Below are 14,682 nucleotides of genomic sequence, written 5' to 3'. Positions count from 1 at the left end.
AAGGGCTCACTGGAGCACAATGCGCCAAATTCATGTACAAGGTGTATGCCACTTAATGAATTCAGCTCATGTTGTTAGTGGCGTGCGCCCTGATACACCGCTCCAGGAATGATACTGCAGTCAGAGAGAGGAGTATCATTTCCGGCATACAGAACGGCAGTATTTTTAATGAATTGGACAGGCATGCATGGCCATGTCTGTCTGGCCCCAGCATATCCCATTTCAGTGTGCAAAATTTTTGCGCAAATCTGCGTTGTGCAAAAACATTGCGACTTTTAAAAGCTTTTCCGATGAATCGATCCCTAAATGTTTGATAACGCAGAAAGTATGTTGCAGTGTGAATCATTTTTAAAGGGTTATCCAGCAAAGAAAGCAGCTCAGTATTGTGTAAATTAAAGGGGTATTCCCATCTCCAAGATCTGATCCCAATATGTAGTAGGTGTAATAATAATATTAGCAAATTCCTCCAATTAGAAATGTAGTATAGTTCTTATTAGCTATGTCACTTACCCCATGTGCAGGGTATTGCAGTAGCTTTAGGTATCCATGGTTATATCCACTCATATAGTGATAGTTAGTTAGCTGTTAGTGGTGATAACCATGGATACCTAAGGTCCTGCAATGCCCAGCACATGGGGTTAGTGACATAGCAAATCAGAATAACTATACTACATTTCTAATTGAAGGCATTTGCTAATATTGTTGTTATTATTATTACACTTACTAAATATTTGGATAGGATCTTGGAGATAGGAATACCCCTTGAAAGAAGACCTCTCATGAATATTTTTATCATTAAATCTGTGTGTTTGTGTAGGTAGTGTGAGTGTATTAATATACTCACTTACCACCGCTTTCTCCGGGATCCAGTGCCATTCTGGTGATATCACCCTTCTGCAGACTCTCCAGGTCATGCTGCGCTCTGTGTGACCCAGAAATGGCTTTTACAATGTAAGTCTATGGAGAGTTAGAACAAAGCTCTATAGACTTTCATTGTAAAGAGACTTCCGGATCACACATAGAGTATAGAGTGATCCGGACAATCTGCAGTGATCTCACTCAGAAGAGGAGAAGAGCAGCGCTGGATACCAGAGATAGTGGCGGTAGGCGAGTATATTAACACACTCACACTACACTACATGCACACATACACACATTTAATAAAAATATATTCATTGGAGGGCTTCTTTAATAATAAAAAAAAGGCAAACCCTCCTCACTATTGCTCACTGGTGCCAGGCTAACTGTTTACAACTAAACATAAAGAAAACTAAGGAGCTGGTGGTGAACTATAGCAGGAGAAAGATGGACGGTTCACCTGTCACTATTGTGGGTCAGGAAGCGGAGCAGGTCGAGAGTTACAGATATTTGGGGGTCTACTTGGGCAGCAAACTGAACTGGAGGTGCCATACGGAGAAGATGTACAAGAAGGGGATGAGCAAACTGTACTTCCTAAGGAAACTAAGGTTGTTCAATGTGTGCAGCATAATGTTAGAAATGTTCTATCAGTCCATAGTGGCATCTTTTTCACAATCATATGCTGGGGAAGTAGTGTGCTGATGCTAATAAGCGAAATAAACTTATCAAGAAGGCAAGCTCCGCTGTTGGCCGCCATCTTGCCACTTTTGAGGAGGTAGTGGAGAAAAGAATTCAGAAGAAGTGTTTGGCAACAATGAGCAATAATGCCACCCATTATATGAGCTGTTTATGAGGCAGAGGAGCACCTTCAGCAACCGTCTAATCCTACTAAGGTGGAAGAAGGAAAGATACAGGAAATCGTAATGTACAACAACTACCTAAGTGTGAAATTCTCCAAGTGACTGGTGTATTACTGGTGTTCTAATTGTATATCGTATTGACCGGTCATGAATAGGAATGTATGAGATTATACCTGAGAAATTCTATTGTTATGTTGTAATTGATGTCTGTGTTCTGCTGCTGTGATACTGTAATTTCCTTTAGGATCAATAAAGTGTATCGTATCGTATCATAATCCTATACCAGTCCCTTTCAGTGCTGCCCAGTCTTTATTTCCCCCTGCATTACTGAAGTCCCAACAAAGAGACATATTCACTAGTTGTTTTGCTGCAGATGGTGATTGGCTGCAGCACTCAAAAGTTCTTATATGGGTCATCATCAAAGCGGAGGCAAGAGTAAGCAAAACCAGGCTGCATCAGAAGGGAGCAGTGATAGATCTGTGAGTTGAGTTTGCCTTATTTTTAATTTTTATTTTTTAAAGCTATTTTCAAAAGTCATTTTTCTATACTGACAATTCCTTTAATGAAATGATAATGAATACCAACAATTTCCTTTAAATACAATGAGCAATATACACGCTTGAGTGATACGTTTGCCCTAAAAGTAAATGATTTACAATAAAAAAATTATATTGTGGTGCCATGTTAGCCAGAGAAATCGATGTAAATACTTTTATGCCCAAAAATGATAAAAGTAGTCTTGGAGTGATACCTTTATTGGCTAACCAGAAGAATTATGTCCCCAAGCTTTCCGAGCACATAGGCTCCTTCATCAGACAGGTTTAATTAAAGCAATTTACAAAGTGAGTTCTAGAAAAACTTGCTGTGCAGGCTAAGCTCGTTTATATGTTCTCTTATATGACTTTAATAGAGATTAACGATTAAAATAGGAAAGTAATGAAACCCATTGTGGCAATTTCATTGGAAATAAGATTTTGTTACCTTAAAAAAGTTGTCACATAAATAAATATGAATATTCTCTGCTGGATCACACAAAATGGGGCCAGATTATCATTTGAATAATTTAAAAGAAATCCTCCTGTTTTGAATTATTATTGTTACAGACTCACTAAGCCTCCCCCGGGTGTCCTTTAGATTCCCTCTCATATTAGACATGGTGGTCACACATGCTCAGTGACCCAGTCAGACCCTCTGGATCCTCACATACGCTGAGAGCTGACAGATTTCTGCTATTGTAGAGATTAATCCATAAGAATCAGTGCACCGCACACCCTTCTCACCAGCAGTGGACACATTAGATGGACATTCTGAGAAGGAAAAGAAAGAACACTAGAGGTTGCCATAATTAGAAGTATGTACCAGAAAAATCTAGACACCGCAGAATAGTTTTTTATAAATTAATTAAAATTGATGTTTTGTGTGATCTATCACTATAAAGTATTTTTCTCAACATCATAAATGGATAAAATTACAAAATGTAGGAAAAACAAGAAACTTTGCAATTTACTTGTTATTAGAAATGCTCTTTGTTCGCAACAATGTAGATATTAATTTATTGTATACTGACTGCTCATTGCTTAGATTACCGATCCCCACTGCAGGCAATCAGTGGTGATCGATCTCCTGGGTAGGAGTGCAGCGCTTACACAACATGACTGTGCCACTGGTCCGAACTGTAAATCCTTCAGGAGAGCACCGCCTCACAGAAACAGGTAGTCGGTTAAGCAGGAGAGCGGTGCACTTCTGTACACAAATGTTGAAACAACTCCATTAATCTCCAGTCATGGGATAAGCCCTTTAATAAACACAAGTATTGAGCAAGGTCGCGCCCACTAAACAGGTTCTGGCCGGGAGTATGCATATCGCATACTTGACCGCCATTCCCGGCGCCAACACCAGCGCAGACACGGGCAAATCCTCACAGGTCACAGTGCGTGCGCTGGGAGGATTCACAAGACTTCAGCTACACAGAGTGACTGTCGACTTGTCATTCTAGACAAGACAACCCCTTTAATCAGAAAGCACATACTTCTTAAGGGGAAAACGTGACATCTGAAATTGAAATTATTTTAGCATTTTATATTGCCTTTTATACTAGTAAGTATAACTTGGGTCTCCCCGTGTTGGTTTTCATAGTGCTAAAAAATCATTAGAGAGTAACTAAACTTTGCTATTTTTTATTTTATTTTTGCTCTTTTAATTCCTTGCAGATCAGTGGGGGTTCAGATCCTGAGACCCCCACGATTACTGAAAAGACTGCTGAGAAGTATGTAGCTCAGGAGCAGAAGCGCACCAGTCCTCCTGGCTGAACATGCAAACAGAGCTGAGGATTGACTAAATATAAAGTCTATTCCTTATAGACTGGTGTGGGGTCCTAGTCCTGAGCCCCACACCAATAGCTCAAAAGACTGCTGAGAAGTGCGGAGCTCAGGCTGAAGTGCAAAGAAGCAGACATTCCATAGAAAGTATATGTTTTATGGAGTGCTTCGATGCTTAGGCACGTTGTTTCATTTTGGCACTGTGTGTTGACTCTTTAGTCTGATAGTTTGCCAATTGGTAACTCATAATAATTGGGAAATTCCTTCTGAGGAAGGACCTCATACACGCTCTGCAGGCTAACAAAAGTCATTGAGAAATCCTGTCCAAGTGTAAATGCTGAAAATCCAGGCATCTCTTGGCTTACTTTTGTTCAGCAGGTTATAAAGATTAATATTTCAACTTCTACAATGCACAAATCTTACATCAATCTAAGATACTGTACAAAATGAGGTATTTACGAACCGTCGTTAGATATCATCAGAGCAAAAAGCGCTGAACAATGCAATTGACAATGCTAAAAAAAACTAGGTAAGATTTTGCTCATATCTAAAGCATCATGAACAGAATTGATGAATGATTTAAAAATAAAAAGTAAAAACACAGTCATTAGTTTATGTTCATGCTACACAGGACGTTCTTGCCGTCATCAGTCAATGGAGTTTTATGAATCCACTTTAAGATAACAATAGGGCACATTGTACCTATTATGGTTGCATTTAGTGTCTCAGTAATGGTAATATTTTAGCAATGAGATGTGACTCGTGCATGTGGCACAAAATCCATGTGACACTGCCATATAAATAAATCAATCAACACAGTTTTGCCAAAACACTTAGTGAAACCCCAATAAATCATCTGAATAATAATTTTCTGTAAAGGGATATTATAGCTTTTTGACATCTGGATTGGTAGTATTGATTGGCACAACGAATTGTCACACATCGCAAATCTAGAAGTTTTTTAGCTGGCAGAATACACAAATCTGGAACTAGTATAATAATTCAAAATGCTGCCTGAGGGGAGGAGATATTATTGAAACAGTTAAGGCCATTTGTGTTTTAGAGAACTCCATGGAAGTGTATGAAGTGGGAAGGGAACTTTACAGGGCGGGTTGCCAGGAATGTCAGTAATGGCGCGGAGATAAAAAGTTTAGAAAGAAGTCTGAAATAGCGTGACGTCATTGAGGTAAAAAATATTATAATAAAATAAAGATTTCTTTATGGCACGATCCTTTTTCTTTTTAATAAAATGACCAAACCGTGTGAAGCGTTGATACCCACAATGTAAGGAACTAGATGGCTTTCTTTTGATGCAAGATTATTTCTAATAATAGGCGATGCAGCTAGTGAACAAATCAAATTATATACTTCAAGAGGGTCAAAGGTTTTTCTTGCAGACCAAAGCAGGCTTTTCTGATGTAGTTCTTATCTTTAATTTATGGCAAAAGCAACAAAATTGGGTGTAGTTCATTGTAGCTGCTTACATTGTGAAGAAAGTTGTATTAGCATTGGACTGATTAACTGGCACAGTTTGCGGTGCATGGAGCCGCCTGCGATAACATTTACATCATATATAAAGAAGATCTTCATTAGCAAACTTGATTAAATTCAGTTTGGGAATCAACCATATATGCATTAAAGTCTTTGTAGTGCTACTCTGGCGGTCATCCTATGAATATGTCATTGTAGAACTGTTACTGTGCAATTGTTTTGTTTCTGTATTTTTTCTTCGGTGAGATCTATTTTTTTTTGCCCTGACGCTTTACAAATCCAGACTGACATTTTCATCTCAGTGATACTTCTTCTGGCAAACACTCAAAGAAAATGTTCCAGTACCTTTATATGTCATGAGACTTCATGGGCTTTCAAAGTAACATTTAGTCAAATAAGGTGCCGTGTTTTCAACTTGCTTTCATTTTTAACACCATCACCCGTGACATCATTTAATGCCAATGACTGTTCCATCAACTTGGCGGTGGAGGCAGCGTCATACAATAAAGCAACTAACTAAAAGGCAAAAAACGCTCCTTCCGTTACTCCAGGAAACTGGAGCGCTCCTCTGCAATTTCTAAGAGCAGCTGATTACAAAGTAAGCAATAAGAAAATTGTAAGGAAGCCACATAACAAAATCAACTGCCTTTTTACCTAATGTAGAAAAAGGGAACAGTAAAAATAAGCAGTTTAGACTGTAACCTCATTCTTGCTCCCAGTACGCAGATGTTGGCTGGGCAGATGGCCAGGAATAAACTGAAGTTGTTCAATGGTGTTTTGACGCTTGGAAGCAAAGGCTTGCCGCCGATTGGCAGTGTGGTTAGCCATATCCCATGTCGTCTTGGGAGAATTGGAAGAAGTTGGGTGGGAATTCATTTTAATCATGTGGTGACGGTCTAGCATTGGTGTGCTAACACAAACATTGGTGTGAGAAAGGGCTTTTTGGTGCCCAAGACGCATTTCTTGGAATGGTGTTGGCCCTCGATGGTGGATTCTTTCAGGAGACAGAAGATGCTCTTGTGAGTGCAAGATCTCACGAGAAAGAAGACGTTCTTGAGAGATGAGACGATCTCTGGGTATTGTGTAATCATGATGAACAGGATAGTGATTGTCTGAAAGGATGTGCTCCTGGGACATGACACGTCTCGGTGTCTGGGATTTTTCCAGGTAGCCATCACGTTCATAGTTCATCTTCATGACATGAAGGGGAAGGGTACCACGTGTTAATTCTGCCAGATGTTTTCGCTTTAAATAAAAGTCATCCATATCTTTCTCTGCTTTAAGAAAAATGCAACAGAAATCATAGTTAGCGAATTAAACGGTCTTAGTCATTTCATATTGTAATGATTTTTGGAAAAAAAAATCATTAGTTTTATACAACTTGCAAATCTTAATGTTCTGAAAAAAATGAAGTCAGGAAGGATGCTTTGTGCACGTCTAAACTACCGTATGTTTAAAAAATAAAAAGCTAGCTTTATTTGATGTAGCACTTTAGTATTAGAAAACTGAGCTCCAATAGTAATAATAATATATTATTATGAGCTTAATCAAGACAGAATTACAACCTATTTAGAAAAAATAGCAGATATTTACTTTTTGTGATCCCTGCATTTACTGTAAGGCCTGGCTATCACACTGTGGCTGCCACATCTGGCTTAAGCTGCGCTTTTGCTAACGGCTGCATGATTTTCAGGGTAATATTTGTATTCTGTATGGCTACTGGCAATCACAAGATTGCATGATTTCAGTATTGTGTGGTGTGAAGACCAGGTCTAGGACTGCAACCAGGGACTGTTGTTTTTTAAAGAAGCAGTTCCAGTAAAAGTCCCTGCAACTTTTTTTTAATTTGGATGGAGTTGCAAAGTCAGTCACAGCTCCATATTTTTCGTAGTGGCTCTGCTTAGTATAAGAAGTATGAGGGTTTGTGGGAGGTTGTTTTTTGTAGGTGCATGAAACCCATTTAATGTTAAAAGATATTTAAGTCAGATTATTGTTCTAAACCGGTCCCTGTTCTCTTGAGGATCTATTGACATTTCCCTGACTATAAATGCTCATTTATTCCTTGTATTTGTTGTGCTGGCTATAAACGATATGACAGCTCCAAGGGAAACTATTAAAGTAGATACAGTTAGGTCCATATATATTTGGACAGAGACAACATTTTTCTAATTTTGGTTCTAGACATTACCACAATGAATTTTAAACAAAACAATTCAGATGCAGTTGAAGTTCAGACTTTCAGTTTTCATTTGAGGGTATCCACATTAAAATTGGATGAAGGGTTTAGGAGTTTCAGCTCCTTAACATGTGCCACCCTGTTTTTAAAGGGACCAAAAGTAATTGGACAGATTAAATAATTGTAAATAAAATGTTCATTTCTAGTACTTGGTTGAAAACCCTTTGTTGGCAATGACTGCCTGAAGTCTTGAACTCATGGACATCACCAGACGCTGTGTTTCCTCCTTTTTGATGCTCTGCCAGGCCTTCACTGCGGTGGTTTTCAGTTGCTGTTTGTTTGTGGGCCTTTCTGTCTGAAGTTTAGTCTTTAACAAGTGAAATGCATGCTCAATTGAGTTGAGATCAGGTGACTGACTTGGCCATTCAAGAATATTCCACTTCTTTGCATTAATAAACTCCTGGGTTGCTTTGGCTTTATGTTTTAGGTCATTGTCCATCTGTAGTATGAAACGACGACCAATCAGTTTGGCTGCATTTGGCTGGATCTGAGCACACAGTATGGCTCTGAATACATCAGAATTCATTCGGCTGCTTCTGTCCTGTGTCACATCATCAATAAACACTAGTGACCCAGTGCCACTGGCAGCCATGCATGCCCAAGCCATCACACTGCCTCTGCCATATTTTACAGATGATGTGGTATGCTTTGGATCATGAGCTGTACCATGCCTTCGCCATACTTTTCTCTTTCCATCATTCTGGTAGAGGTTGATCTTGGTTTCATCTGTCCAAAGAATGTTCTTCCAGAACTGTGCTGCCTTTTTTAGATGTTTTTTAGCAAAGTCCAGTTTAGCCTTTTTATTCTTGATGCTTATGAGTGGCTTGCACCGTGCAGTGAACCATCTGTATTTACTTTCATGCAGTCTTCTCTTTATGGTAGATTTGGATATTGATACGCCTACCTCCTGGAGAGTGTTGTTCACTTGGTTGGCTGTTGTGAAGGGGTTTCTCTTCATCATGGAGATTATTCTGCGATCATCCACCACTGTTGTCTTCCGTGGGCGCCCAGGTCTTTTTGCATTGATGAGTTCACCAGTGCTTTCTTTCTTTCTCAGGATGTACCAAACTGTAGATTTTGCCACTCCTAATATTGTAGCAATTTCTCGGATGGGTTTTTTCTGTTTTTGCAGCTTAAGGATGGCTTGTTTCACCTGCATGGAGAGCTCCTTTGACCGCATGTTTACTTCACACCAAAATCTTCCAAATGCAAGCACCACACCTCAAATAAACTCCAGACCTTTTATCTGCATAATTGAGAATGACATAACAAAGGGGTTGCCCACCCCTGTCCATGAAATAGCCTTGGAGTCAATTGTCCAATTACTTTTGGTCCCTTTAAAAACAGGGTGGCACATGTTAAGGAGCTGAAACTCCTAAACCCTTCATCCAATTTTAATGTGGATACCCTCAAATGAAAGCTGAAAGTCTCAACTTCAACTGCATCTGAATTGTTTTGAAATTCATTGTGGTAATGTCTAGAACCAAAATTAGAAAAATGTTGTCTCTGTCCAAATATATATGGACCTAACTGTATCTACAACATTTAGACAGTCTAAAAGTAGACCAGAAAGATGTACTGCCAAAGTCATCCCAGTGGCTTGTTCTATTGGATTTGGCATATCTGGTTAGACATGTTAGACATTTTTTCTACCTTATCACTTCCTTGATTGGCTTGTCAATTTTTGCTAAAAAGTTTTGGCACAATTCAGACCATATTTCCTGGCATATTACACACTACTCCTTCCTAAATCGCCACAAAAGCAGCACATTTTACAAAGCAATTTTGAACCAAAATAGCACATCTTGTTGCATTTTAGGACACCACTAAGTCCAGACTTCTTGTCAAGGCACTTTTGAAAACTGTCTATTGAGACATAAAAAGTACTCATAAGACATAATAAATCCAGCACACATCATGCGTATCCATTTTTGGCATAATTTTAGACTGAATTCTAACATATTATTTACTAAATTGGCCCCATTACTTTTCATCTCTATGTTTACATAAATGTATCTATGTAATATTTAGTTTTTTAATTTATTTATATTTATTGATATAATTAAGAAATTAAATCTATGTCACATTTCCTTCAAATGTATACACTATCTATATTTATACAATGTATATACCGTACATACAAGTATTTTTTATTATATTTCTTGATTTTGCTAAGGCTTTTATTGTAATTATATAATTTTACTTTTTTTTAGAGTAAGTAAACACAGTTATCAAAAGAAAGTATGTATGCTAGTTTTACTCTAAGCATTCATATTTACCTTGATGCAGTCATTCACAATGCATATGAATAAAACACAATCTAGAGGAACACATACCTAACCGCTTGAGAGAAGAATACCTGCTGATGTCAGCCTTAATGGCAGATTCATACGAGGGTGGTAAGTGAGAGAGGTTATGAAACGACCGAGAGAAGGACATGGTATTATATTTTGTGGAAGAAGGTGGAAGCTGAATGTTGTTAATTCGGTAGTCTAGAAAAGAGCAGATAAATCAAGGTTAGAAATGTGAGCATGATGAATGATGGAGAAAGAATTTAGTATAAGTCCTACACTACCACCTATGTGCCTTTATATTGTCATCATAAAAAGGATTGTACTGAGAATACATGTTACCGCCACTCCATGGAATAGGTGTCGACTTGATAATTGCTGGTGGTCCAAATGCTGTTACTCCTACCGATTACTAGCAAAGAGGTCAAGTGTCTATGGCGGAAAGTATGGGGGGAAATTTTGAAGGCATCATATTCTATAAGGGTCATGAAAGGAATATAATAGTGGGACAGAACAAAAAGGGGCTTCACTATTAGCATAATTACTGTATACCTGTCACAATACGTGTCCCTCTACATGTAGGTTGGGAGGTATGACCCCACTTACTGCAATAAATATTTTGTTGGGGGTCTGTGGAAGGGGGCCTAATTAGGACTTTTGCTATGGGTCTCTGTGATCTCTATGTACACCACTGTTAGGACATACAGCAACCATCATCTTCACCATCAACATGGAGGATACAGGAGAAACTAGCACATACAAACCAGAGAGAACCTGTAGTAAGGACCAAAGGAACTACATGCACATTAACGAGAGCTAACAGTTAACATCTGCTGACTGTTTAACATAATCCCTCCAGCATAAGCTGCAGATGTTGCTATATCCCAACATGACTAAACAATACATCCAGCTGTAAAACAGGACACAGGACACAAACCAGTTCATTAAAACACCACTCTGGTGTTTTTTTTTTCAAAACTGTAGTGGTGCTACTAATCTAAGGTCCCCGACTCTAGTATTATACTTACCCGCCACCATCTTCACCTTTTATCAGCACCGCTCCGGTCCTGCGGCTGCATCTTCTGAATTACTAGACTTGCTAAAATGAGGCTCTCATAGACTTACATTGAAAAGTGACTGCCGGTTCATTCCAGCAAACACTGGAGCAATCCGGCAGGTCACAACCTCCTGAAGACTGACCGGAGCTATGGCAATAGAAATTGAAGACAGTAGTGGGTGAATATAAGACTCCAGTGTTGCAATAAAAAAAACACTGGAGTGGTGCTTTAACAAATCTTACAGCAGTGAAATAGAACTGAAGAGGCAAAATATGTAATTAACACATATTACAAAGTAGTAGATTTTTAAATTGTATAACTACTTGCATTTCAAGCCATACCTCCATAGTTAGTAAAACAATAAAAACATAATTACAAATTTAACACAACTATTTGTTTGCTATTTCAGTAGGCTGCTTCATAAAATGATAATAGATGCACTACTAACTACACTGCTCAAAAAAATAAAGGGAACACTTAAGCAACAGAATATAACTCCAAGTAAATCAAACTTCTGTGAAATCAAACTGTCCACTTAGGAAGCAACACTGATTGACAATCAATTTCACATGTTGTTGTGCAAATGGAATACACAATACATGGAAATGATTGGCAATTATCAAGACACACTCAATAAAGGAGTGGTTCTGCAAGTGGGGACCACAGACCACATCTCAGTACCAATGCTTTCTGGCTGATGTTTTGGTCACTTTTGAATGTTAGTTGTGCTTTCTCACTCGTGGTAGCATAAGACGGACTCTACAACCCACAGAAGTTGCTCAGGTAGTGCAGCTCATCCAGGATGGCACATTAATGCGAGCTGTGGCAAGAAGGTTTGCTGTGTCTGTCAGCGTAGTGTTCAGACGCTGGAGGCGCTACCAGGAGACAGGCCAGTACACCAGGAGACGTGGAGGGGGCCGTAGGAGGGCACCAACCCAGCAGCAGGACCGCTACCTCCGCCTTTGTGCAAGGAGGAACAGGAGGAGCATTGCCAGAGCCCTGCAAAATGACCTCCAGCAGGCCACAAATGTGCATTTGTCTGCACAAACGGTTAGAAACCGACTCCATGGGGGCGGTATGAGGGCCCGACGTCCACAGATAGGGGTTGTGCTCACAGCCCAACACCGTGCAGGACGCTTCGCATTTGCCACAGAACACCAGGATTGGCAAAGTCGCCACTGGCGCCCTGTGCTCTTCACAGATGAAAGCAGGTTCACACTGAGCACATGTGACAGACGTGACAGAGTCTGGAGACGTCATGGAGAGCGATCTGCTGCCTGCAACATCCTTCAGCATGACCTGTTTGGCAGTGGGTCAGTAATGGTGTGAGGTGGCATTATTTTGGAGGGCCGCACAGCCCTCCATGTGCTCGCCAGAGGTAGCATGTCTGCCATTAGGTACCTAGATGAGATCCTCAGACCCCTTGTGAGGACCTATGCTGGTGCGGTTGGCCCTGGGTTCCTCCTAATGCAGGACAATGCCAGACCTCATGTGGCTGGAGTGTGTCAGCAGTTCCTGCAAGATGAAGGCATTGAAGCTATGGACTGGCCCGCCCATTCGCCAGACCTGAATCCAATTGAGCACATCTGGGACATCATGTCTCGCTCTATCCACCAACGTCATGTTGCACCACAGACTGTCCAGGAGTTGGAGGATGCTTTAGTCCAGGTCTGGGAGGAGATCCCACAGGAGACCATCCGCAACCTCATCAGGAGCATGCCCAGGCATTGTAGGGAGGTCATACAGGCACGTGGAGTCCACACACAATACTGAGCCTCATTTTGACTTGTTTTAAAGACATTACATCAAAGTTGGATCAGCCTGTAGTGTGTTTTTCCACTTTAATTTTGGGGGTAACTCCAAATCCAGGCCTCCATTAGTTAATAAATTTGATTTCTATTGATGATTTTTGTGTGATTTTGTTGTCAGCACATTCAACTTTGTACAGAACAAAGTATTCAATGAGAATATTTCATTCATTCAGATCTAGGATGTGTTATTTGAGTGTTCCCTTTATTTTTTTGAGCAGTGTAGTTCCTACATATAGATCTTTTACTATTTGCTAAAACATCTAAAAACTGAGACCTTGATTCATCAGGTTTCTGGCGTGCAATTGCTTGAAAGGTTTACAAATTGTTTACACAACTTGCAGTTATGCAAAAATGTTATGTCTTTTGGCGTTTCTACACAAATCGCGAGAGCTCCTCCAATTATTTTAAAATCTTAGGGGACAGGGCCATGGCCGAACATGGACAACAAATTATAGTTTACACCAAAAAAGTGGTGGGACTAGCGTTATATAAATGCAGTCTTGTCACAGATGGTAGACGCCATAAGTGTGATTTTTGATTACTAAGCAAATTAATGTAAAACATGTCATTTTGAGTGAAAAACGTACCTAATGTAGCTGCATGCTTTGGGCTATTAACAGTGAGGATATAGTTATGGTGCACGTTATCTAGAAAAAGATAGAAAAATATACAGTATATTAACAATCAATTTGAATACAAGCACATTATTTTTCAAATGTATAAGTAAAGGCTCATTCAGACATCAGTTTCCCACATATGTACTGTATATGTGCTTTTTATATTATAGTCTGTGGTGCTGTTCACACGTCTGTGTTTTCTGTGGAACTAGTGGACTGCACCAAAACATGGAGACATGTCCAATTTTGACTCAAGTCATGGTTCAAGCTCGCCAATACAAGTCTATGGGTCCATGGAAAACTCAGGCAGTATTTGGTTGCCATATATGGGCAATCTTTGTATTGTCAGATTTTCAAGTTTGTTCCATTGGAGAAGTTTGAGAAAACTTCTAGTTTGCAAAATAAAGTGATGAAACTCTAAGGCCACGTGCACATGTTGAGTATTTGGTGAGGTTTTTTTTACCTCAATGTTTGTAAGATAAAACCAGGTCTGGAACAATCAGAGGAAAAGTAATAGAAACACGTCACCAATTCTGCATTTTTTATCCACTCCTGGTTTTTGGCTTACAAATACTGAGGAAAAAACTCACCAATATATGTGGCCCATCCGTAAAAAGTGATATACTGACTAGAGATGAGTAGAACAGATCAGTGCTCCCGGGCCGTGGACAGGAGGTGTATCAGTTTCATGAGCTTCCAGTTTACGGCATTTGATTCGCCAAGCCTGGCATGACAGCATCAGTAAGGCGCACAGGTGACGAAGTGCCAGCTCAGCAAATCATAAGCTGAGCCTCGGTTCCCAGAGGTTAAGAAAATTCACCTAGCTCCTATCCACAGCCTGGAAGCACTGACGTGGATTGTGGACCGGGATTGCACAAAGCGATCCACTTATCTCTAATATTGACCAAACACTCGTGAAAATCTTATCCAAAACATTGATGAAAAATCACTGATGTCTGGATGAGGCCTAAAGCAAATGACAGTTACATTAGTTATGTCTAGGTTTTTGCTTATTTAGTTTCATGACTCCAATTACTATTTTAATTAAATATAAATCAATTGTAATGAACAAAATCTGTTTTACCCCCTTCTGCCCAAAACTTGTTTTTACCTTCCTCACCAGGGCAAATTTGTCAAATCTG

The 14,682-nt window shown here is 39.6% G+C and overlaps 1 protein-coding gene across 3 annotated transcripts in view; it reads right to left on the bottom strand.

Moving 5' to 3' along the window:
* Positions 1–544: 544 nt before the first annotated feature.
* The window catches only part of SHISA7 (shisa family member 7), a 300,898-nt gene continuing 286,760 nt past the window's right edge, over positions 545–14,682 (bottom strand). For 2 of the 3 annotated variants that reach the window (XM_073656548.1, XM_073656549.1), the window contains 3 exons: positions 13,511–13,570; positions 10,100–10,255; positions 545–6,804 (listed from right to left, as the gene is read on the bottom strand). In XM_073656548.1, the coding sequence (XP_073512649.1) occupies positions 6,218–6,804; positions 10,100–10,255; positions 13,511–13,570 (803 nt within the window). In that variant the 3' untranslated portion in view covers positions 545–6,217. The remainder of the gene's footprint in view (positions 6,805–10,099; positions 10,256–13,510; positions 13,571–14,682) is intronic. The other variant, XM_073656550.1, reaches the window with a different exon arrangement.

Source organism: Phyllobates terribilis, unplaced genomic scaffold, assembly GCF_046119375.1.
Source record: "Phyllobates terribilis strain yellow unplaced genomic scaffold, ASM4611937v1 Scaffold_12__6_contigs__length_324123572, whole genome shotgun sequence".
Lineage (NCBI taxonomy): Eukaryota > Metazoa > Chordata > Amphibia > Anura > Dendrobatidae > Phyllobates > Phyllobates terribilis.
This window is presented reverse-complemented; position numbering and strand designations above follow the sequence as displayed.